The sequence below is a fragment of the Sugiyamaella lignohabitans genome, chromosome A, assembly GCF_001640025.1.
Source record: "Sugiyamaella lignohabitans strain CBS 10342 chromosome A, complete sequence".
Taxonomy (NCBI): domain Eukaryota; kingdom Fungi; phylum Ascomycota; class Dipodascomycetes; order Dipodascales; family Trichomonascaceae; genus Sugiyamaella; species Sugiyamaella lignohabitans.
The window spans coordinates 244,495-266,994 of NC_031672.1; the positions used below are offsets into that span (position 1 = coordinate 244,495).

Genomic DNA, 22,500 nt, shown 5'->3' on the forward strand with positions numbered 1-22,500 from the left:
GGCCACCACTGCCTCCGGCGGCTGGGGCTCCGCCCCAGACCCTGGTTGCTCCTGCTTCGCAGGAGACAGCCGAACCCCTGGTGAACCAGAAAACGCTCTCCCCACGCAACGACTCGAGCGAAGCGAGAGGAGCAACCCGGGTCTGGGGCGGAGCCCCAGCCGCCGGAGGCACGCGGGGAAGGTAGTAAAGTGTAGATTAGAACGATTTGGTCATGATCCAGGCGTCGCCCGGCGGATTCATGCCCTTGTAGTAGTGTTTGACGAGCTGGTCGGTCACGAAACCGCGCCGTTTGTACCAGTCGCGGGCAGCCGGGTTATGTGTCCACACGTGGACGTATACTTCGCGGACAAACAGGTTTTTGGCGGTGGTGATGATATGGTCGAGCAGCAACGTGCCTACTCCGAGGTCGCGGTATGGCGCCAACACTGCAATTGTCATGATATATACGCGAACCGGCCGTAACCCGTCATTTTCCAGCGCACACCGGATAGCTCCGATGGGTGTGTCTTTATAGTACGCTATTTTGGCGAGCTGGCCCACCGACAGGCTGTCACGGTACCAGATCTCCGAGTACGACGACGGCAGCACCGCGCTATTTATCTCCCGGAGAGCAGCCAGGTTGTGTCGTGTGACGTCAGCCAAAACGAACGTGAGCGCCAGCTCGCACTCCTCGTCCTCAGATTCCCCGGACAACGACATTCGGGCTCCTCACAACGGGTTCATCCACAACATCACTCCTGTGAGGCTCACTTCACCACTCTTAGTCCCGACACAGGTGACCCACTGCATACACCTGCCTCCGGCGGCTGGGGCTCCGCCCCAGACCCTGGTTGCTCCTGCTCCGCAGGAGTTTTTAAGGATCGGGGACCGTCGCGGAACCGACTCGAGCGCAGCGAGAGGAGCAACGGGGTCTGGGGCGGAGCCCCAGCCGCCGGAGGCAGCGGAGTCGCCGAGAGTACTATGTATTAAGAGCTATTTCTTGAGGGTGGCCAGGGGCTCGTCGTCGTCGTCGTCTTCGTCAGAGTCGCCGATGAAGAAGGCGTCTTTGTCGGACTCGGGTTCGGGGGCGACTGCTTTGAGAGGCTCCCATTTGGCAGTGGCTCCTGAGGTGCCTGAGGACAGTTTGGCTGCTGAGAGGGGTGGTGGTGCAAACGATTTCGTGATTTCTTCGGGGTCGTCGTCTCCAAGTGCGGAAACGGCTCGAGGACGTGTGGTGGGGGGTTTAGAACTGTCTTCAGACGCTCCTTTGGTTCCGGTAGAGGTACTGGTGGTGGTCTTTTTGACAGTGGTGGTAGCGGTAGTTGAATTGGCAGAGCCAGTACGACCAGACTCTCCAGAAGGACGGGGTGGTTTGGGCGGTGCAGCTTCGTCGACATCGTCTTGCAGGGTGACTCCTTGGAAATCGTCGTTGATTTCGTCGGGATCTCGGTCATAAACTCGTCGATTGCCATTATTGTATCTGGCAGGTCGTGGAGGAGGCTGTCTATTGTCGTATTCATCATTGCTGGTTCGTCGGTAGGAATACTGGTTATCATAAGACGAACGAGGGGAATTGCCCGTGCCGCCAAGAGCACCAAAAATACCGGGTTGACCACCCTCACCATCAATCTTCTTACGGAAATTGTTCATCCAATTCGACACTTTAGTCTTGGTCTCGTTGAATCCCTTTTCAAAAGTAGCTTTGATTTCAGGAAGGTCGTCGTCAAAAAACGATCTTTCATTCTCGACTGGTCGTGGTTCGTCGTACCGACCCGAGTAGCTCGAAGTAGACTGACGAACTCGACTTGACGAGTTATAATCTCCAGAATTAGCCGTAGACGTTCTTCTAAGAGGAGGAGGGGGTGGTTGACGGCTTCCTGCTGACCGGTTATATTCAGCAGCCAACTTTCTTGCTAGAGCCTCGTCTTCAGCCAGTTGTTTAGGATCCGGACCGCGTGGCCTGGCAGCACTGGGCTCGTCAGTTTCCACGGGAAACGAGTCTTCAGGCTTAAAATCAGGGTCATTCATAGCTAACAACGCATTAAAAGCAGGATCCAGTTTATATTGTGAAGCAATCAACACGGCACGAATCACTGACTTTTCCACACCAGGGAATGCCTCTTCCAGAGTAGCTTGAGCCTCGGCATGAGGAGACATCGGTCTGGCTGGTTTAGCAGGGGGTTTCCCATCCTCCCCTTCACCATCACCTTCAGTAGCACCAGTTGTAGAAGTAGCAGTTGTTGTAGTAGCAGCAGTAGCAGATGAGATATCCGCATCAGATTTGGCATTGGCATTTGAATCAGAACCGCCAGATCCAGCCACATCTGCGTCAGTGTCTTTCGACTCAGTCGATTCATCCTTGGATTTAGTATCAGACTCAGCAGTCAATTCAGCAGATTTCGATTTTACAGTTTCTTCAGCAGCAGTTTTATCAGTTTCAGCAGCTGCTGATTGCGACTTTTTGTCGCCTTTGGCGGATTTCGGAGCCATATTCGTTGAAGTTGGAGACGAAATTGAATGTGATCGCGACAGTTGCGATGGGAGTTACAACGAAGATTCAGTTGCGAAAGCCAGAATTTCAGGCTTGCAATTGGACCAAAAGAAACAAAAATCCCAGTTCCAAAGTTCAAAAAATCAAATACAAAGCCTCTTAACTCGACAAACGGGGTCACTTTCTGTTTATTTACGAGTGAATCAGGCGCCGATTCTCAGACAACTGTGGAGAGCTGCTGCTCACCAGACAGCCACCCACCACCCACCAGCCCACTACCGGCATATGCACCTGTCAGCCATGCCCGATAACGCACACTGCCCTCATATTCTGTAAACGGGAGCGGCCCCCACGCGGACCCCCTGAGCTCAGGGTGGCCCTGCCTCCGGCGGCTGGGGCTCCGCCCCAGACCCTGGTTGCTCCTCTCGCTGCGCTCGAGTCGTTCCGTCGGGGGTGGCGGGACTTTCCTGCGGAGCAGGAGCAACCAGGGTCTGGGGCGGAGCCCTAGCCACCGGAAGCAAACCCTTCCAGGGCCGGAAAGGGGGTTTTTTAGGGGTCCCAGATGGTCAATTCGGTAGTAAGAGGCTGCAGAAGTGCATAAATAATTAAATCACCAGTGAATATCCAGTTTTTGCACGGAAAAGACTTGAAATTTGGACTTGCGGGGGACCCTTCGCCCGACTCGAGCGCAGCGAGAGGAGCAGCCAGGGTCTGGGGCGGAGCCCCAGCCGCCGGAGGCAGACCCCCTACCGTGAGAGAAAGAAAAAAGAGGGAGGGTGGAGGAGGGGGCCATCGCCGATCGGACCCTGGTGCAGCAGCCGGGGAGCGTTACCCGGCTTGCAGGTGCAGTAAATAAATATTTCACATTTGGGTTTCGAGAGTGAGAGTTTGAGTGAGCAGCGATTGAGTGTGGTTGGTTTATTTACACTGAACAGCGAGCGAAACGAAAATTTTTGGACCCAGCCTGTTTGGACATTTGGAGAGCGGGATTCAGTGCTGACAGTGCTCGAGGGTTTTATTTATTTATTTTTCAGCGGGAGTTGTGTGTGATCAAGCAAAGGAGGATCGGTCGCTAGTTCGCTGGTAGCATAGCATGTCTTGGAGAGGAGGTCGAGGCCGTGGAAACAGTTCCAATAACAATTACAATAATGGAGGAGATTTCGGCAGTCGGTTAGGAGGAACTCAGTCGTCTGGATTTGGTAGTGGTGGCAGCAGTCATAATAACAATGCCACCGTCGAGATCCGGGGATGGGAAGGTGGTACTCGAGACGATTTGGTAGCGTTTATTCTGCGAAAATGCAGTATTAAACTGCAGAATGTTATAGTCAATGGCGGAGTTATCAGTGCTGGAGTCAAACAAGAAGAAGCAGGTCCGCTGGTTAAATGGTCAGGTGTGAGGTTTGCTGGTGCACCTCTCCGAATAACGATTGTAGAGTCCAATAAACCGTCGTCAGCGTCGAATCCTCCTACTTATGGTACAGTAGAGATTCTTCGAAACTTTTTACAGTCTCGATACAATGCACAAATCAGCATGCTGGATCTCCAGAATTTGAAAAACGACGTGTATTTACAACAGAATGGACTGTTTGCAAGTGCCAGTACTGCATCGAAGATGTTTCCTGCACTGATGAAAATAGCTGGCGAATTGGCATCTGGCCAGCAGAGAATGGTGGTTGAATCAGTCAATTTGGCAGCTAATGAACTTCAAGAAGTCACTGGAGTCACCACTCTGGCACAAGCATTCCCCGATTTGAAGAACCTGTCGCTGGCAAATAATAATATTACCCGATTAAAAGGATTAGAACCATGGAGACATAAGTTCCGACTTCTTCGTGAACTGATTCTTAGTGGTAATCCTGTAACAGAACAACCAGGATATAAAGAGGAGATGATGAAAATGTTCCCTCGATTGATTATGTTAGATGGTCAGATGATTCGAGACGAATCTACATTAGACCAACTCAAACTGCCACTTCCTGTGAAGCAGATGTTTTTTGAAAACCCCGATGTCCAGGGTATAGCCACGAGTTTCCTGACTAATTTTTTCAATGCTTTTGACCATGACAGAGCACAATTGGCACAATTGTATGACGAAACATCGACGTTCTCAATTTCCGTCAACAGCTCGTCGCCACGAGTCATGCCCGGCGGAGGAACTACGGCACCCAGCCAAGCCGGCTGGAGCGCATATATCCCTCTATCACGAAACTTACAAAAAGTCACGACGGAATCCGCGCGTATCAACCGTCTGGCTATCGGACCACAGGCCATTCTCAACGCCTTCCGACGCATTCCTCCTACCAAACATCCATTAATGGAGTCTCCCGACAAGTTTGCTGTTGAGACTTGGCATACAAACGGAGTTCGAGCTGCCGACGATACGGGAATCATGATCTCGATTCACGGCGAGTTTTCGGAGCAACAAACGAACACCGTGCGCAGTTTCGACCGTACTTTCATTCTCATCCAAGGGCCTGCCGGTAACATGATTGTTGCCAGTGATATCATGACAGTTCGAAGCTGGGGAGGCAGCGAATCGTGGAAAGAGTCTGTTCTTCCCCCACCAACTGTTCCCACAACCGTTCCTGGAGTCAATACTCCATCTGCTGGTGCTGGAGGAGTAAACGGGATTCCACCACCCGCACCCACGATTAATCCTATGAATCCCTCGGCCCCACCACCAATCATGGCCACCGGAACACCACCAACCGTCAACACCCCGCCAGAACTCGCAGACCTGCCACCACCACAACTGGCCATTGTACAACAACTCATGCAAGAAACGCGACTGACGCCCCAGTACTCGCGAATGCTGGCCGAACAAGCCAACTTCGACCTCAACCAGGCCGCGGTACTGTTCCAGCAGTCGCGCCAACAACTTCCCCCCTCTGCATTCTTATAATAACAATAATCTTATTTCTGTAACCCCCGGTGAGGGGGTCTGCCTCCGGCGGCTGGGGCTCCGCCCCAGACCCTGGTTGCTCCTGCTTCGCAGGAGATTGTGCGCGACTCCCCGACGAAACGACTCGAGCGAAGCGAGAGGAGCAACCAGGGTCTGGGGCGGAGCCCCAGCCGCCGGAGGCACACCCCCCAGAGCCCCTGAAATATGTGGATGTTAGGGTAGACTGGTGAAGTTGACGAACATGAGAAAGTCAGGGGGTGAGTGTGGAGAGAGGTTACAGCCATGGCGCGACGGGAAAGGGAAGTGCACCCGAGAATTTCGCCGCTGGCATTTGCGCAGTCTGAGGACCTGCGGGTGCTGAACTCGCTGATCGAAGAACTGAGTTCTGCTTTGGAAGACAGCAGAGAAGCCACGGATGAGCTGATTCGGATAGCAGACGAGCTGTCACTGGAAGACGAAGAAGACGAAGCTGATGAAGAAAACAACAACGACGAATCGGTACCAAAAGCATTGACATTCGACGAAATAGCAGAGTCTGGCGTGTACCATAGTCTCAGCACCGTAAGTTCTACCCCCCTCTGCATTCCAATTGCTCCCACCTCAGACCCCAGGGTCCTAGTACTATCCTGCAAAGCAGGAGCCACGGGGTCTGGGGTAGAGCCCCAGCCGCCAGAGGCAGACCCCGCCCCCAGAAACTAACCTTTGTTCCAGTCTGTCGTGAATCTGAGGCTGCAGAACGAGAGTCTTCAGAAACAAGTGAGGAGCCAGCGACTCAAGACAGAAGCCTCGTCGCGATTGTTGAAAGTGTGTGTATTGTCGCTGGACAAGTGTTTGACGGTGGTTAGAGCGCTGGCGTATAAACGGACCGTTCACATGCTGGAGATCCACAAACAGCACATCCACCAGGTCCAAGACCAGCAGAACAAGTACCAAGAGCTGGCCGAAAAACACGCTCAATTGGAAGATCAGGTGTTTAAAATATCGCGGGCATTGGGTCTTGTTCTCGACCGCTCGGCGTCCTGGGGACCCGATATCTCGCGGTCCATCGATTTCGTGGCCGGCGTACAGGCCGTTCTGACCCCGCCGACCACATGACGGGTTCGTCTTTTTTATTTATTAACTGGGAGGGGGTCTGCCTCCGGCGGCTGGGGCTCCGCCCCAGGCCCTGGTTGCTCCTCTCGCTTCGCTCGAGTCGTTTTGTCGGGATCGGGGCATGTTCGGTGAACCGTGGTCTGCGTCTGGAGACGGGAGATATTCTTTTGTATTTCCGTGCGACTGATGTTCTAATTAATTATTATTTATTATAATGGAAAAGTTCCGATTGTTGGTACGTCAAGTTGACTGGATGACTTAATCTTAGAATATTAAATTCTCCAGTTTCCTATTAAATGATGTTTTATTACCAGGAACCAATTCATTTTGAGAACAAAGTAGTTCATGTAAATCTAATAAAGATCTCTGGAAGAAAGAAGAGATAGTTCTGACCCAAATATTTGTAATTATCAAATTAATTTTATACCTGAGCACATAGCGTAATATGAATTTAATTAAATAAAGAAAGTAGCAAGTAATTCAATTGACTGAAAAAATCGAGATTTAGACTCAAGTCGATTTTTGATATTTTATTACGAATTTCTGTTATCCTATATTACATCGCTGGACTCAACTTGATTTGTAATCTGAACGGGGCTATTCAATTACATCAATTGTGTCTGTTTCTTTTGTTTATAAATATTGTTAACATTTTCTAGCACCTGTCGCTCCAATCATTTTTTCGGGTCAGCCAGTAAGTCTCCTGCGAAGCAGGAGCAACCAGGGTCTGGGGCGGAGCCCCAGCCGCCGGAGGCAGCACCGCATCCCGGGTATCTAGCGTGTATTAAAGTATTAGTATTAGTGGTACAGTGCAAAGGGAGTGGGAACGGGCTGGTTTAGAGCTTGGTGGGGTCGGCTCTCTTGGAGAACTCAAGGATACAGTCGTCGTCGGGGAAGATGGTGGCGAAGACACGGATGTTTTCCGACTTTTCGGTGACGGTGTGTTTCCAGTCGTAGAAGAGAGCGGCCTTGCCCATCATAGCAGTCAGGTTGAGCATGACATAGGTCTGACCAAGACACACATGGGGTCCAGTACCGAACACAAGCCAGTTCTTAGCGGCATTGGTAGCGGGAGAGTTGGCGACCCATCGCTCAGGAATAAACTCGTCAGGGTTCTCATACACCTCGGGATCGTGCAAAGCGGGGTACAGGGTAGGAATAACCATGGCTCCCTTGGGAATGGTGTAATCAGCAGAAATAGGGTACGATTTCTTGGCAACATAGGGTACCATGGTGACAGGAGGTCTGTATCTAAGAGCCTCCTTCACAACCATACGTGTATACTCCATAGACTCGACGAGATCCACGTCCAAACGACGGTGAACATCGCCGTCTCTCACACGAAGTTGCTCTTCACGGATCTTGGCCATAACATCAGGACGGTCGGCAATAATTTGGAACAACCAAGTAGTAGCCGACGAAGATGCGTCTTGCGAAGCAAACAAAAACGTGAAAATAGTCTCAGAAATCTCCTTATTAGTGAAATCACGCACCAAGAACTTCTTGACCTCGTCGTTATCATCGCTAGTCGAGTTCTTCGAGTCGTGCATCAACTTAACCCAAGCATCCATAACACAGGTCACGTCTCCTCCTTGAGCAATGTGGTCCTTGGCCATTTGGGCACACTTAGCAAAAATGTCCATAGTCATGTCAGTGATCTTCTTACCGTACCATGTCTTGGTGAAAGGCAGAATAATAGGGAAGTTGACCAATTCCAAAGCAGCCGTAATCTTGTAGTAGTTATCCGAAATGATCTTGACTTGCTCTTCAGTGATGTACTCACCACAGAAAGTTCGTAGCGAAACGGCACAGTTGAGTTCTCTGAACTCGGGCATAAATGGCAAAGGACCCTTGTTGGACTTGCTGAGAGCGACAAATCTCTCAAAGTACTTGTCGTAAATAGTCTCTTGGTGAGGAAGATAGACACCCAGAGCCTGTCTAGTGAACAAACCATTCAAAGAACGACGGTAGTCGACATGAGCCTTACCATCCAGGAACACCCAGTTAGTGGGTCGAAGGAGCTTGATAGCCACATCTACAACACAGGGCTTGACATATGAAGGAGAGTTGAAGATTTTGCGGGCCAGGTCTCTATTACTGGCAATAACAACAAACTTGTGGAACACTGAAACACATGACAATGGGCCCGAGTCCCATTTGGCCTTATACTCCTCGAACTTGGGGTTCATCGACTCTAAAAATGGGCCAATTACTGGCCACACCTTGAATTTGGGGCCGGCAATACTGCCCTTTTTGATGATATACGAGATCTGGTCATATATCAGGAGTCCCACAACCACAGTCAGAACCAACGACCACACATTGCTTCTCGACCACACAATGGCCTGCACAATGAGCGACGACGTCAGCGACTGGCTCAAATTGTCGGCATCCAACGGGAGCTGGTCCGTAAACACTGATGCGTTCTCAACAGACATTCTAAACAGTTAGCATCACGTCTACACTGGAGTCTGCCTCCGGCGGCTGGGGCTCCGCCCCAGACCCTGGTTGTGCTCCGCTTCGCGGAGCTGAGGGGAGTGAGAATGAGGGAAATAAAGGGGAAAACTGGGATGGGTTGAAACTTTTGGTAAATATGGTTTTGGTATTTGGGAGTCAGTCAGAAGGGTATGAGAGATGGGTGTTGTGACATGACTTGGTAGTGATATATGGGCTGGTGAAATGGATATTGTGACATGAGTTTGAGAGTTAAGTGGATGTTGCAAGTTGGATATTGTGACACAGGAAAGGTTCACATGAATCTGGCAATTCTGACACTACAGATCATATGCCAGAGTCGCAGTAGCTAATTATTCCAGCTCGGATGAAACAACCTTATAGCACAAAAAGAACATTTTTAAAGTGAAATTTTAATGGAAACGTGTCACTGATAATTTAACAATAACACACTGATAATAAAACTTGACCAGACATTAGCAGCTAATATTCAACTCTGAAAATAAACTTATAGCACAAAAAGAGCACTTCAATGCTGAAATTTAAGAGACTCATGTCAATAGTGAAATCTCATTTCACTAGATTGTAGCATCTAATTATTCGAACTCAGATGAATCAAGCTTATAAGACAGAAAAAAGCATTTTGATAGTGAAATTTAATAACATCGTGTCACTGGTGAATGAACAATAATAAGAAACTAATGGTGAAATTCTGCTACACCAGCCATGACTCGTGGCCAATAACACAAATCATAGCTGGTCTATTCATTATATTTTCTATTCATATCTCTTCAGATGTCAAACTTCAGTCATTCATTCTCTCCCTGAGCTAGACCCAATTCAGGGGTATCCGAATCCACAATAACGTACCACCGGCCCTCACGGCAGTCATAAATATTTCAGTACTATCAAATTCATACCAAAACTCCATGAATATAACATATAATTCCTCATCAATCTCTCATACGTTCCCATGGTACCATGGCACCAATCATAACTCCGCTCAAGATACTTCTGTCTTGCATTCTAGTTCCATCTCAACAACCAAATCACCCCAGATATTTCACCTCCCAATATAAAATAAATTTTTTTTCAAAAAGTACTCACATTTCCTATTTCTTCCACCTCGAATCCTGTCTTACCACCCAAGAAAAATACTCACCTTTTTATAGGGTTATTTTTGAGAAATGTCCAAAATGAAATCACCCAATCTATCAACGCGTGATTAGTTTAAAACCGAAAAGGACGCTGCTGCTATTTCGCTAGGAAAATGTCACCCGTATTACGCTACTGCCGGCTGCTGCCTGTTTAACCTGCCTGCTGCTAAACAGCCGTTTGAATTTTTTTTTTTTTTTTTACTGCGTTCTTCTCTGTTTACGATACTGAACTAGGAAATCGTATCTGCAATTCACGTACGTACATAAACCTCTGATCCGGGCTAACTGACCCTGGTTCAACCCGGTCCGTAGCGCTGGGGTTTCTGCCTCCGGCGGCTGGGGCTTCGCCCCAGACCCCGTGGCTCCTCTCGCTTCGCTCGAGTCGTTTCGTCAGGATCCCTGTTTTACAGCGGTTTCATGATTTTTTTTTTGTCTTTGCCGGTTTTAAGTACGAGTTTGTCCGGTCTTCTGTCTCGGCTATCGGCATTTTATCGTAAAGTATGGTAACTAGCCTATCATTCTTTTGATTATTATTATTATGATTAAGGATTATTTTGAATATTATTTTGAGTACTGTGATTATAATTATCATTTGGTCATACGACGTCTTAGCCCACTCTCGTTTATCTCACGAGAAATGCGAATTAATAAGAGTAAAGGTACCGTTGAATACTGACCCCGCTGCATTTCCCCCTGAGTTGACCCTACCCCGTTTCTGCAGGGTTTTTTCCAAAGTTTAAGTTTTGCGACCAATACGATCCACACGATTAGTACGAGCGATCGGCGCTCAGCACATCCTCCCTCTGATTCTCACAGAATACTGAAATATCTCCCTGAAAAAGCAATTCAGAACTCCTCTAACAATCTCCACGTTCGCTGCTGGCCGTTAATATCAACCACCCCTAATCCGGCGCTGGACCCTGACAACTCTACCCTGCATCGGACTGCGTCCTTTTATGTAAACCCCCTGAGTACAATCCAGCCTCCTCAGGGGTAATCACGTGAGCGGTGAACTGATCCGGACCCTGGGTTGCAAACTTCCAATTTTTTGGGTTCTTGGTCTGGAGACTGAGCATGCCTCCGGCGGCTGGGGCTCCGCCCCAGACCCTGGTTGCTCCTCTCGCTCCGCTCGAGTCGTTTCGTCGACGGTCCCAGCAGTCTCCTGCGAAGCAGGAGCAACCAGGGTCTGGGGCGGAGCCCCAGCCGCCGGAGGCAGGCCCGTTCAATAAAAATATTAGGTGTAGGATTGTGTATGTAGATTACGATTGGGAAGAGGAGTGTTGAGAGGAGTCGGTGTCAGAGTTTTCTTCGATTCCTAGCACGTTGGACTTGAGTTTTAGCCAACGCTCCTCGGGGATGATGAAGTACGCACACAGAGCGAACATCGTGACAATTCCCATGATAATGGGTGCGTAGTTGAGGTTCTGGGCGGTGACGGGAAACTCCTGAGGGGAGAACAGGATACCTGCCAGGTATGTGTTCCAGAGGAACGAGATTAGTTGGAACGGTTTTGAGAACACTCCAAGAGACAGTTTAGGCTTGAAAGCAGTCTGCTTGCTGAGGAAAAATCTACCAAAGGAGATAAGTCCCCAGGCACTGACTGTTGGCACACCTGATATAGAGACAAGACTCTGGAAGGCCAACGCACTAGGAAGAATAGAACACAGCAGAATTGCCGATACAATTCCAATGAATGTGATGGCATTTGTGGGCTGGTTAGTTTTGGGCGAAACCTTACTGATCCATCCGGAAAAAGGGAGAACTCCATCTCTGGCAATAGCATAGACAAGACGGGACGCAGCAACAATTGAAACAATAGAACTGGCCAGAGTACTGAGCACTGACAGAGCTGTCATGACACAGTGCGCACGCTTTCCGAGAGCCAGGGCATATATTTGAACAAAAGGTTGTGGAGCATCGAAACTGAAAAGAACGTCCAAATCAGGAGTGCAGAATAGGAAGATAAGAATAATTGGAGCTGCCATTAGGGTACAAGCAATGGCCGAGTAAATAAGACCCTTGGCAGCCGTGACACTTGCATTCTTAGTCTCTTCGGCAACATGAGCACTGGCATCAAATCCAACTTGTACTCCAGCAGTAGCGAAGAAACACAGCATCCAAGCCCACGTATTGGATGCTCCTCCAGTCTCATTTTCGAAGTTGGTAAATACAAAGTCAGCAGACTGGAATCCATATGTCTGGCTAACACCAATAGGAAGCCAAATCACATTGAGCAAAAAGTCCAAGATTACAATTCCCATGCAAATTCTAAAAGCATATTTGTAATACTTGGGATGAAGATAGTTAATCAATAAGCAGAGACCTAAAATGGCCTCGGAAACAATCCATTGAACAGCTCGGAACCTGACATTAGATACATCGACATTGAAATCAAGTCCAAACACCTTGGCCTCTGAGAACATATAGTTAGCAGCTACTTGAGAACTACTAGCAATGAAACTAGTCCAGGCAGTACTTGACCAAAAAGCTACAATGAATCCAAACAATCTACCAAATCTAGGACCTCCTGAGGCAGCTGCCCACAAATAAATGGATCCAGCAGCAGGCAACGCAGAACAAGTCTCTGCTAAAACAGCAGCTGTAATAAGAATAAAAACAGCGGAAATCAGATAAGTGGCCCAGTACGCTTGAGGACCTCCTAAGTACAGTCCAAATACAAAAAGACCTCTTAGGCCAGAAATGGTGTCTACAGCCGTGAAACTGGCCGAAAAATTCTCAACTATTGTGTAATATCTCAAAAGAGTTTGTTTATAACCCAAACTAAGCTAAAAAATAAACACAAGACAATCCATAGTCCACCTTGCGATGGATCATGGAAAATGTGCAGTTAGACACTAGGACTCAAAAGCAAATGGATCACTTTTCTTACGCAGGTTTTAACCTGATATCAAGTTCAACGGTATTATCTCAGCAGCTATGACCAGGATCAAACTGAATCCTGTAGTAATATTGACATCGCAATATTATCTACAGGGTTGAATTTTTCTCCACATCACAGCTGCACCCGTAGTGGTCCACAGCCTTGAGCCAGCTCTGTTCCTTTGTGTACTTATAGCAAATATCAACTCACCAGGAGATCTTCGTCATCATTGACCTCTGTCACCACTTCAGGATCTCTTTTCTCTATAGATTCAGTACCAGACATTTCGAATGATAGCAGCCAAAATATTTTTTCTAACTATGTACTGAGGAAAATAACTTTTGTGACAAAAAAATTTATTCACAAGGATTTCTGCACATGCCTATTTATACTTGTTTGATAAACCAATAAAATGAGTCAAATGTATGAGTCTGCACATATCGGACAGGAGTGGTGCGCTTTTGTTCACCAGCACAAACTCACTTTGAGCAAGAAGCAGCACCAGAAGCAGTAGCCCTTTAAACTATACAGCGGAAATGTCGCGCTTATAAAGAACTTTCTAAGTAACCTTGTTCTCTACACCTTATCCATTTCGAGCCCATTTGCTTCCTAGTTAGCAGCTAGTCTAATTAAGTTGGTGATACGGCACTTTCCAACCGGTTTCATACCGAGATGCCGATCTAGTATCAATCCAGCACAAAAAGAGCTGGCCACCTGTAGCAATATAAATAATAATTCCGGCGAATTTTATAATTTTATTATTTTTTAACAAAAGAGTCCAACTGAAACACAGAAGCGTAAAAGCAGGAAATCCCTGCTGCGGGATCTGTCAGGGCCAGGGTCAAATCTGCGACACATTCCATGCACGATTAGATTAAAACCTGCATACACACTCACCCAGGCATGTAACCTCTGACAACGGGGACTCAGCTCCAGCTTGGGTGGTTGCCTCCGGCGGCTGGGGCTCCGCCTCAGACCCTGGTTGCTCTTGCTTTGCAGGAGATGGCTGGGCTCGTTTGATTATGGTCTTGGTTTTTTTTTTGCCGCTGGAGGTGGATAGGGTGTGAATCTAGAAATTTTAGAAATATTTAGCTACTAGCGAACGTTGCTGTTTTAGATCAGATTGAGCTTCTACTATTTTTTAAAGGTTCCTGGTTAGGAGCCCGTTGTCCGATCTTCTAGTTTTGATGAGGATTTGATATAGTTAGATGGCAATTTTTAGAGCCAACCGCATGTTGCTGATACTAAAATGAGAGTGACGTCGATGAGACGTTGCTCAGTCAGCAACCACATGTGGCCGCCATAACGGTTTTTCTCAGTAGTTAAAAAAGCTGCAAGTCTGGAGGATGATTTTGCTTATCTCCATGGAGGTTCTTTCTGACAAACGATATTTTAAAGTGGTCAGGGTCTCTCACCATGTCCGCTCGTGCCGCGGAGGAGGCCATGTTGATGCTTAAACCCCGTTGACAGAGGTACATGACTTGACACATGATGGAGTTGCTTTTTGTACATCTGCAAGGGTACATGCACTAACCTACCATTTTAACTACCAGTTCGACGAGATGGAGAAAATATACCATTCGAATCAAGCTTAAGTTCGCGCAATCGTAGCTTGATTTAGAGTTAGTGCAGGGCACCATCGGCCCTGGGATGCTTAAACCCATGGGGTAGCGCATAATATAAAAGGCGACACATTTATCTGTTATCAAACAGCTGGATGTGATGTTTACTGCTCTCTCTATACATATTTTATAATGGTTGACGATGGTATGAAACAAGACGAGGTCTTGGAAGTCATAGCTGATGCTGATTCGACTTTCTCGGATGATCTCTTTGGTATAGTAATAAAAGATGATGTTCTTTACAAAAAACAGGTTCTCGTCCAAAAGGCTTTGGATGACATTGGAATGACTCCGTTTCATTGGAAACTGTTTTTTCTCAACAGTTTTGGATATGCCAGTGATTCTCTTCTGGTTGTTTGTCAGTCAATTGCCCAGCCGCAAGTTAATTTGGAGTTTGGCAGGGAGAACGACAGAATTCCTGGTGTAAGCACTGCGTCTGCAGTGGGTTTGCTGGTAGGAGCCATTTTCTGGGGTGTTGGTGCCGATATTATTGGAAGACGATTGGCTTTTAATTCCAGTTTGTTCCTTGCTGCTGTGTTTGTTATTATTGCTGGTGCAATGCCAAGTTACATTTCGTTCACTGCTATGGTCGCCCTGTATAGTGCTGCCACTGGTGGTAATTATTGTTTGGATGCCAGTAATCTGCTAGAATTTCTTCCTAGAAAGAAAGCCTTTTTGACCACTATCTTGGCAGTAGCTTGGGGTTTTGGATACACTATTACAGGACTGTTGGCTTGGGCGTTTATGAGTAATTACTCATGTCTATCAGCTGACAATTGTCCAAGAAGTTCAAATCAGGGTTGGAGATATCTTCACTATACTTCAGGAGGATTGGTTTTGATAGCTGCTATTCTAAGAGTTACAATTATTCACATGCCTCATACTCCTAAATTTCTGATTACACAAAACAGAGACGAAGAAGCTGTGAAGTTCTTGACGGACATTGCTCGCAAATATAATCGAACCACCACTATTACTGTAGAGCAATTGAGCAGTTATGGTGCTATTCAGGACGTCAAAGAAGGAAATAAGGTTAGGAGGTTCACCAAACATGTACGAGGTATTTTTGTGTCTCGTAAATCCACCTATTCATATATCCTGCTGTTGATGTTATGGCTGTTGATTGGTCTTGGAGACCCTCTATACAGCTACTTCCGTCCTTATTATTTAAAGACGAGAGGATACCAGGATAACACTACCGCTTCGAATTATATTGTATGGAGAAACTATGCCATTTCCAACATCTGTGGACTTGTTGGACCACTGCTTGCCTGGCCGCTGCTGGACTTTAAGTATTTGCGACGTAAAGGAACTCTGGCTGTATCCGCATTAGCAACCATGTTATTTCTGTTTGGATACACCCAGGTCAGAACACCGACCCAGAACACAGCTCTTTCATTCTGTATTAATGCTGTAGAGACGATGTTTTTTGCTGCTTTGTACGGAGTCACGCCCGAGCTTCTGCCCACGGGCTCTCGTGCAACTGGTTACGGGATAGCTGTGGCACTCAACCGAGTGTGTAACATTTTTGCTTCTATTATTGCTGGGTATGCCAACGTAGAAACCACTGCTCCCTTATTTATTAGTGCCTCCATGTTCGGAGCACTGGCTGTTGTATCACTTTTGCTCCCTTTCGAGCCTGCTGGAAAATATATCGCTTAATCCTATTTCTAACAATCAATTTTGCTCTCCTTCTAGCCCTCCACCCGTAGACGGTCCTCGCAAACTCCTGCGGAGCAGGAGCAACGGGGTCTGGGGCGCAGCCCCAGCCGCCGGAGGCATGTTGTTTCCCAGCAGCAAATATAAATAATCATCATTAGAACTAACCCTGCAACTCTACAGATTTCTTGACAATGCCAATAGTTGCACTCGTCTGGATTTTTTCGTCGCCTCCACTACTAAGTCTGTACTCAATGTCACTGAGACCGGCCAGCAGCTCGATGCGAGCCGCAGGTTTTAGGTCGAGGCTGGTGAATTCTGTGGTGATGGCAGTCAGAATATCTGCAAGCGCCAGTCCTTTCGTTTGCTTGATAAGGTTTACAGACTGTAGAGCTGTGGTCCAGTCGTCGTTCATCATGGCGGAGATAATGCTCTGGATATCCGAGGGGTGAGGGCTGCCAATACAGTCGTAAACTGTGATATCAGTAATGCTCTCGCCTTCTTCTACCGAGGCATGGCATGCTTGAAGAACGTTCAGTGCCCGTCTCATATCACCTTTCGACAGTTCCAACAAGGCGCTGAATGCCTCGGGTGTGATATTGACCTTTTCATTGTCGATGACATGCTGAATACGTTTGCGAATGGCCTCTTGAGGCAAGGGTGAGAACCGGAACCTCGTACAACGTGATAATAATGCTGGATTTAATTTATGAGTATAGTTTGCCAGAATGCAGAAACGAGTGTGGCTCGTATACTTTTCAATAACTGCACAGGTCGTTAGTCTGCTGCTGCTTCTATAATTGCACCTGTCTCCTGTCTGTACTTACTTCTTCTCAATGCATTCTGGGCGACATTTGTCATTGCATCTGCCTCGTCTAAGATAATCAGCTTGAATCCTTTTCTACAAAACGTTAGATCCTGAACACAATTGATTCAGTTTTGTCGATGGGCACTGTGAGTTTCACTTACGCAAAAATCTGTCTGGTGCTGGCGAAAGTCTTGATCTGGCCTCGCACTACATCGATACCTCTGTCATCGGAAGCATTCAATTCAAGAACCATATTTCGGTAGTTCTTTCCGTAAATTTCCTTGGCAATGGCAATAATGGTCGATGTCTTACCAGTACCTGGAGGTCCATAGAAGAGAAGATGTGGGATCTGGCCCACCTCAACGAACTTTCGCACTGTGGCAATCACGCCCTCGTGACCAGCAACATCGTCCAGCGAAGATGGTCTGTATTTTTCAATCCTGATTCGTGTTAGTTTCTCAGAGCTGGTGTGGGACATGCCTCCGGCGGCTGGGGCGTAGCCCCAGACCCCATAGCTCGCTTCGCTCGTTGCTACTTACCATGGCAGATTGTCCTGATCTCCACTGTCCTGCTTGATGATATTTTTTCCTTTAATTTCAGGAGCTTCAGATACGTCTGGCATTGTGAGTTATTCAATAAATATAGGTTTGAGTCAGCCCCTTACAGTAGTATTCTATAATGGTTAAATGGCGAAGTGATCTCGCGCGTGTAGTTTCGCGTCTGAAATTTCAGAGGTTCCGCTGACGCGCTTAAATGCTCTATAGATCAATGATAGCTGCAAGATTAGGTTAAGATCCACTTGCAGCCAGATGAATCTTGATAACTAAACTAACCTGCTAAACTATACCGGTAGGCTGCCGAACTGAGAGTTCAGAGTGCTAAGGTCGCTAACTAAAAGCATCACAATCTAGGGATTACAGTTTTTATACTGCTGAAGGTTGTGGGGTATTGAAAGCAAAGAGCGTAGTCGGATATTTTGCTCCTTATTATCTGATTATTTCGCTTGTAGTTTGCAAAGGGTATTTTTAGAAATTTGTACGGGCTTTAGCTCCTTAGAACTGCCCATTGGTATATACAACAAGAGCTATACTGTACATGTTGGATACTGTGTGTCATTCCATTATCTAATTCAGTCTCTCCTTGATTGGTTGAGCAACTCTCAAAAACACAAAAATGAAATCATTTACGATATGTTTCCTATGGTTTTTAACGCTGATTCCTCTCATTTGTGCGCAGTGGATTAAACAAGAAGGGCTTTTATTACCCAATTCGTTTTTAGAGGTTGCCTCGGAAAATGGTGAAGTAGACCCTAGCGAGCCGCCAGATATGCATCTGGATATATATGACCGAGCTGATCACGTTCTGTCGACTTCTCAATCTTCATCAACTGTAGTATCATCATCTAGTGTCATTGAACAGGATCCTGTGACTACGACAATGACAATACCTACGTCTGGAGCTACCCCAATAATTGATTCAACCCCGATTAGGTTCACTATCAATCCTGGTGATGTGCATACCTACGAACTGTCGGGGATTAATCCTTCTGCAAAGGCTCTTTTCATATCTTTGAATGTTTGTAATGAGCCATTTCAGTCTGTTCCTTTTGACCTGCCTCAAAACAAAACTCGTTTGACTTTGTTTGCTACTGACACTAATATGACAGATGCTCCGATGTCGCAGATCGAGACAGAACTTGGATATGCAAGTATCATTCTTCGAGATTTGCAAAGTTCTACGTCAGTAATCGAAATAGCTGGTCCTAAACTTCCGAGTGGTTTGAAAAGTAGCTCTTGGACTTATGAAGTTATTGCATCCACGAAAGCACTACAAAGTGATTTTTCATTCACTTCAAATCTCTATCTCGTTGACACCGATTTTGCAAATGCCTTATTTATTACCAACAATTTCACAACTAGTAACAATGTTCCTACAGAAAATATTTCCGATTTTGGAATCTACGTTTACCAATTTTCTAATTCATCTAATGCTGGAGATATCAGAAGACTGTCACAATCTTTCTGCGCTGTTAACACAGAAGGTGCCTTAATTGACCAAGACAATGCACAAATGTCCAACACAACTCGTGGCTATGGAAACACGATGAAGGGTCAGATTTTTGTGAGTGGTCTTAATAAATCGGAAACCTATCTTGCATTTCTCACAAAGCCTAGTGAGCGCTTGGTATACCAAGCTGTAAATTTTACAACAAAATCTGATACAAACTGCCAAGTTATATTTGATCTTGATTTTTGTTCAGGAGTAGCATTTGCAGTGCCTGGAAATGCCAGTGCTTTCACCACAGAGACTCTGCGAGAGTTCTATGATGATATGGCACTGAACAGATATGGAAATTTCAGCAAGTCGCTGCAGAATATTCCTTGCAATGCAAGTGCTGAAACCCAATATTCAATAATGAGAGGTTGTGATGACTGTGCAAACTCCTATAAACAGTGGCTTTGTGCAATAACAATACCTCGTTGCACAGATTGGTCGAATCAGCAAAGCTTCTTATTCCCCCGTCCAGTGGGTCAATCACGGAATCCGGAGATCAATGAGGTCATAAAGCCGGGAAAATACAAGGAGATACTACCTTGTGCCGACTTATGTTATAGCATTGTTCAAGACTGCTCACCAGATTTCGGATTTTTCTGCCCCAAAGCAGGACGTGGATTAGAGTTCTCGTACGGTCAGCGGAGTCCAAATGGAGATATTAGTTGTAGTTATCCAGGTGCTGCTTATATTCCCAGCACTGCTTCTACCGGTAGAACTATATCCATGGAGTTGATTCTATTCGCTACCTTGCTGTGGATTCTTTAAATATGCATTATTGTAGAGTACAAAATTATCTATTAACATTGTTTATTGTTTATCGTTTGTAGTTTTCCGTTTCAGTTCCCTGTACATGATCCGGATTTTTTTGTTTAACGTTTGTCAGAGCTGTGTCTTCTTTCGTTTCATTTTCTTCCTGATCTTGGGTAGCAGGCCCGGGTTCTTCTTTGGGAAAGAGATTTTTTAAAGTTTCTCCAGGTCCAGAATGCAAGTAATATTGTAAAGGTGGTCCCCAGTAGGAGTCAGGGTGTTGTGTGAAATCAGTCAGTTCAAATGCGTTTTCACCCACTTTCCAATTGCCTTGTTGGAGACGGGTCAGTGTCACCATGTGTGCACCACATCCTAATGCCAAGCCAAGATCATGGATCAATGTCCTAATATATGTTCCTGAAGAAACACTGAATCTAATCTCAAGAATAGGGCTTGGTTTTGAGTTTTCAGGAATCGTTCCATCGTAAAACAGCTCTGGTGGAGGAGCAAGTCCCTTTGACTGTAGAGATTTCTCTTCAAATTCGATTGAAATTTTCCTTTCTTCTTCCGGACTCTCAATAGCAGGAGCAGAAAATTTGTGATCCCACTGCAATCCACCGTTTATAAGTTCTAATTCGTGGACAGTCACATTGCGGGCCTCAATTTCTCGCGGTAATGGCTGGCCAGACCGAGCATATTCATAGAGTTTCTTGCCGCCCATCTTCAGGGCTGAATAAATAGGAGGGATCTGAGAAATGTCACCACGAAGCTTTGTTAATGCAGTCGCGACCATTTCGTCGGTAATGTGATCTGTCTTTCCTCTACCCACAACTTTTCCTTCCGAATCATAGGTATCCGTGGTAGTACCTAGTAAGGCAGTTGCTCGATATACTTTCGTACAATTGCCAAGATATTTAGGTAATTCTTTCGTTCCATTTCCAACGCCAATTACTAGAATGCCATCTGCCAGTGGATCTAAAGTACCTCCATGACCCACTTTTATAGGCGGTAGTCGCTGTCTACGCGACTTCTTGCCTCCCTTATATTGGCTGGTAACCTTTTTAATATCGGCTTCAAATAAGGACGATTTGTTAAATAGATCACGGATCTTATGTACAATGTCATGCGAAGTAGGGCCCGATGGCTTGTTCACTGCGAACACACCGTTCATTGTAGTTTCTAGAGCGTTCACTGTCCTGGACTCGGCTGCAATAAATACGGTTTTTCGAGTTTCAATCACGGTCCTCAAAAAATTCAAATTCGCTTTTATCCAGAGCATATAACTTAATTTGGGAAGGAGCGATATAAACAAAAAATAATTTATACATCAGTTAACCTTACAATGCATGAACTTTTTCAGCAGCCAAATATGGAAATAATGTCGACGATCTATTTTGTAGAATCAAAAAATGTTCTTACAAACCGCTGTGAAATCTATCATAATATCAATAGCAACAAGAACTTCTTCGAGCCTTGAGCCGATTAGTGCAATGGCGCCAGAATTGTCGACGTATTTAACTGCTGAGAGAAGTCCCTTGTGATGGGATTTGAAAATCAAGTGAGAGGTATCCAGACCTCTTCAGTGACATGATCTTTATATCATTTAGAGATTCGTTGGTTGTTTTAATAAATAATTCAATGCCAGCTAGATCAATGTCGATTTGTGGTTTGATGAAATAGTCTGACATGTACAAAGTGAAGAAGCTTAGAATATTACCAATAACATTTCTCCATGTCCATGGGTAGTATGCTCGCAATAATCGCTCATTGATGCCTTTTATAATAGTCTGAAACTCCTGGTGAGTAAGATAGCTTTCAAGTGGAGACTTGGAGGATAGGCCATGTGAAACACCATTCTCGTCAAAAGTAGGTGTGAGCGCGCCAGGTTCGGTTCCAGGAAAATATTCTGAAAACTGTGGACACGAGTTTTGGTCATCATATGACTGTGTATCAAAAATTCGAGGAATCCGTACTATTCTTGTCTGCTTAAAAGCTGTTGAGTTATGAGGTACATATGGATTTGGGAAATCCGTCAGCATAGACTCTATTACTGTTGAATCGCCTGTTGAGCCTGCTGTCATTTCTGACGACGGCAAGTCTGATCCTCCTAACAAAACATCTCGACCCTGTACAGAATTTATACTCGTCTGAACTACATACTCATGACAGTTGAAAAAGGAACATGAGTCTCCTTCCTCTGTCATACTTCCTGCTACAGCGCTGTCATTACCTAACAGCTTACCTGGCGTTCATAAATCGACGAAGCTGTCCCTGTTACGGCTGAACAGACCTAACTTGGTTTACCCTGCTTGAAACCAATATAAGCGCTTACCCGGCACGAGACCTCTCCCAACTAAGAAAAAACTCGCTAATTCCATACCAATCCTATATCTCCACTCTTTTGAGTCTTATTGTGACATAACCAGTAGATTGCATAATCTGGCCTTTCCTAACTTGCCTAAAGGTCTCGTTCTGCGATAAGATCTTCGGAGACATCGAGATCAGTTTTTGCTTTCTATTCCACTTTCTTATCTCTTACCTCCTCGTAATCGACGAAATTGTTTTCCCAAAACCAACTCCCATTCGAGTGTTGTTTGGCTCGAGATAGCATTTTCTTGTGTTAGTCAAAAACTGTAGGACTGTTTGATTAAA

The 22,500-nt window shown here is 46.1% G+C and overlaps 8 protein-coding genes across 8 annotated transcripts; 3 read left to right on the top strand and 5 right to left on the bottom strand.

Annotated features, from left to right (window-relative positions):
* Positions 1-973: 973 nt before the first annotated feature.
* On the bottom strand, positions 974-2,470 carry CUE5 (Cue5p; the record flags this gene model as incomplete). Its single annotated transcript, XM_018882688.1, has 1 exon — positions 974-2,470. The coding sequence occupies one exon, from the start codon at positions 2,468-2,470 to the stop codon at positions 974-976; it is 1,497 nt and encodes a 498-aa protein (XP_018734326.1).
* A 1,094-nt stretch (positions 2,471-3,564) lies between these two features.
* On the top strand, positions 3,565-5,373 carry MEX67 (Mex67p; the record flags this gene model as incomplete). Its single annotated transcript, XM_018882698.1, has 1 exon — positions 3,565-5,373. The coding sequence occupies one exon, from the start codon at positions 3,565-3,567 to the stop codon at positions 5,371-5,373; it is 1,809 nt and encodes a 602-aa protein (XP_018734327.1).
* Positions 5,374-7,301: 1,928 nt separating this feature from the next.
* On the bottom strand, positions 7,302-8,903 carry ERG5 (C-22 sterol desaturase; the record flags this gene model as incomplete). Its single annotated transcript, XM_018882709.1, has 1 exon — positions 7,302-8,903. One exon carries the CDS (start codon positions 8,901-8,903, stop codon positions 7,302-7,304), a length of 1,602 nt encoding a protein of 533 aa, XP_018734328.1.
* A 2,432-nt stretch (positions 8,904-11,335) lies between these two features.
* On the bottom strand, positions 11,336-12,499 carry UGA4 (Uga4p; the record flags this gene model as incomplete). Its single annotated transcript, XM_018882720.1, has 1 exon — positions 11,336-12,499. One exon carries the CDS (start codon positions 12,497-12,499, stop codon positions 11,336-11,338), a length of 1,164 nt encoding a protein of 387 aa, XP_018734329.1.
* A 2,212-nt stretch (positions 12,500-14,711) lies between these two features.
* Positions 14,712-16,241, top strand: AWJ20_77 (uncharacterized protein; the record flags this gene model as incomplete). The annotated part of the gene is made up of 1 exon (XM_018882731.1): positions 14,712-16,241. One exon carries the CDS (start codon positions 14,712-14,714, stop codon positions 16,239-16,241), a length of 1,530 nt encoding a protein of 509 aa, XP_018734330.1.
* Positions 16,242-18,219: 1,978 nt separating this feature from the next.
* On the top strand, positions 18,220-19,866 carry MID1 (Mid1p; the record flags this gene model as incomplete). The annotated part of the gene is made up of 1 exon (XM_018882742.1): positions 18,220-19,866. One exon carries the CDS (start codon positions 18,220-18,222, stop codon positions 19,864-19,866), a length of 1,647 nt encoding a protein of 548 aa, XP_018734331.1.
* Positions 19,867-19,915: 49 nt separating this feature from the next.
* PUS4 (pseudouridine synthase PUS4) lies at positions 19,916-21,127 on the bottom strand (the record flags this gene model as incomplete). Its single annotated transcript, XM_018882753.1, has 1 exon — positions 19,916-21,127. One exon carries the CDS (start codon positions 21,125-21,127, stop codon positions 19,916-19,918), a length of 1,212 nt encoding a protein of 403 aa, XP_018734332.1.
* A 235-nt stretch (positions 21,128-21,362) lies between these two features.
* Positions 21,363-22,052, bottom strand: SHR5 (Shr5p; the record flags this gene model as incomplete). The annotated part of the gene is made up of 1 exon (XM_018882765.1): positions 21,363-22,052. The coding sequence occupies one exon, from the start codon at positions 22,050-22,052 to the stop codon at positions 21,363-21,365; it is 690 nt and encodes a 229-aa protein (XP_018734333.1).
* Between the last annotated feature and the right edge of the window lie 448 nt (positions 22,053-22,500).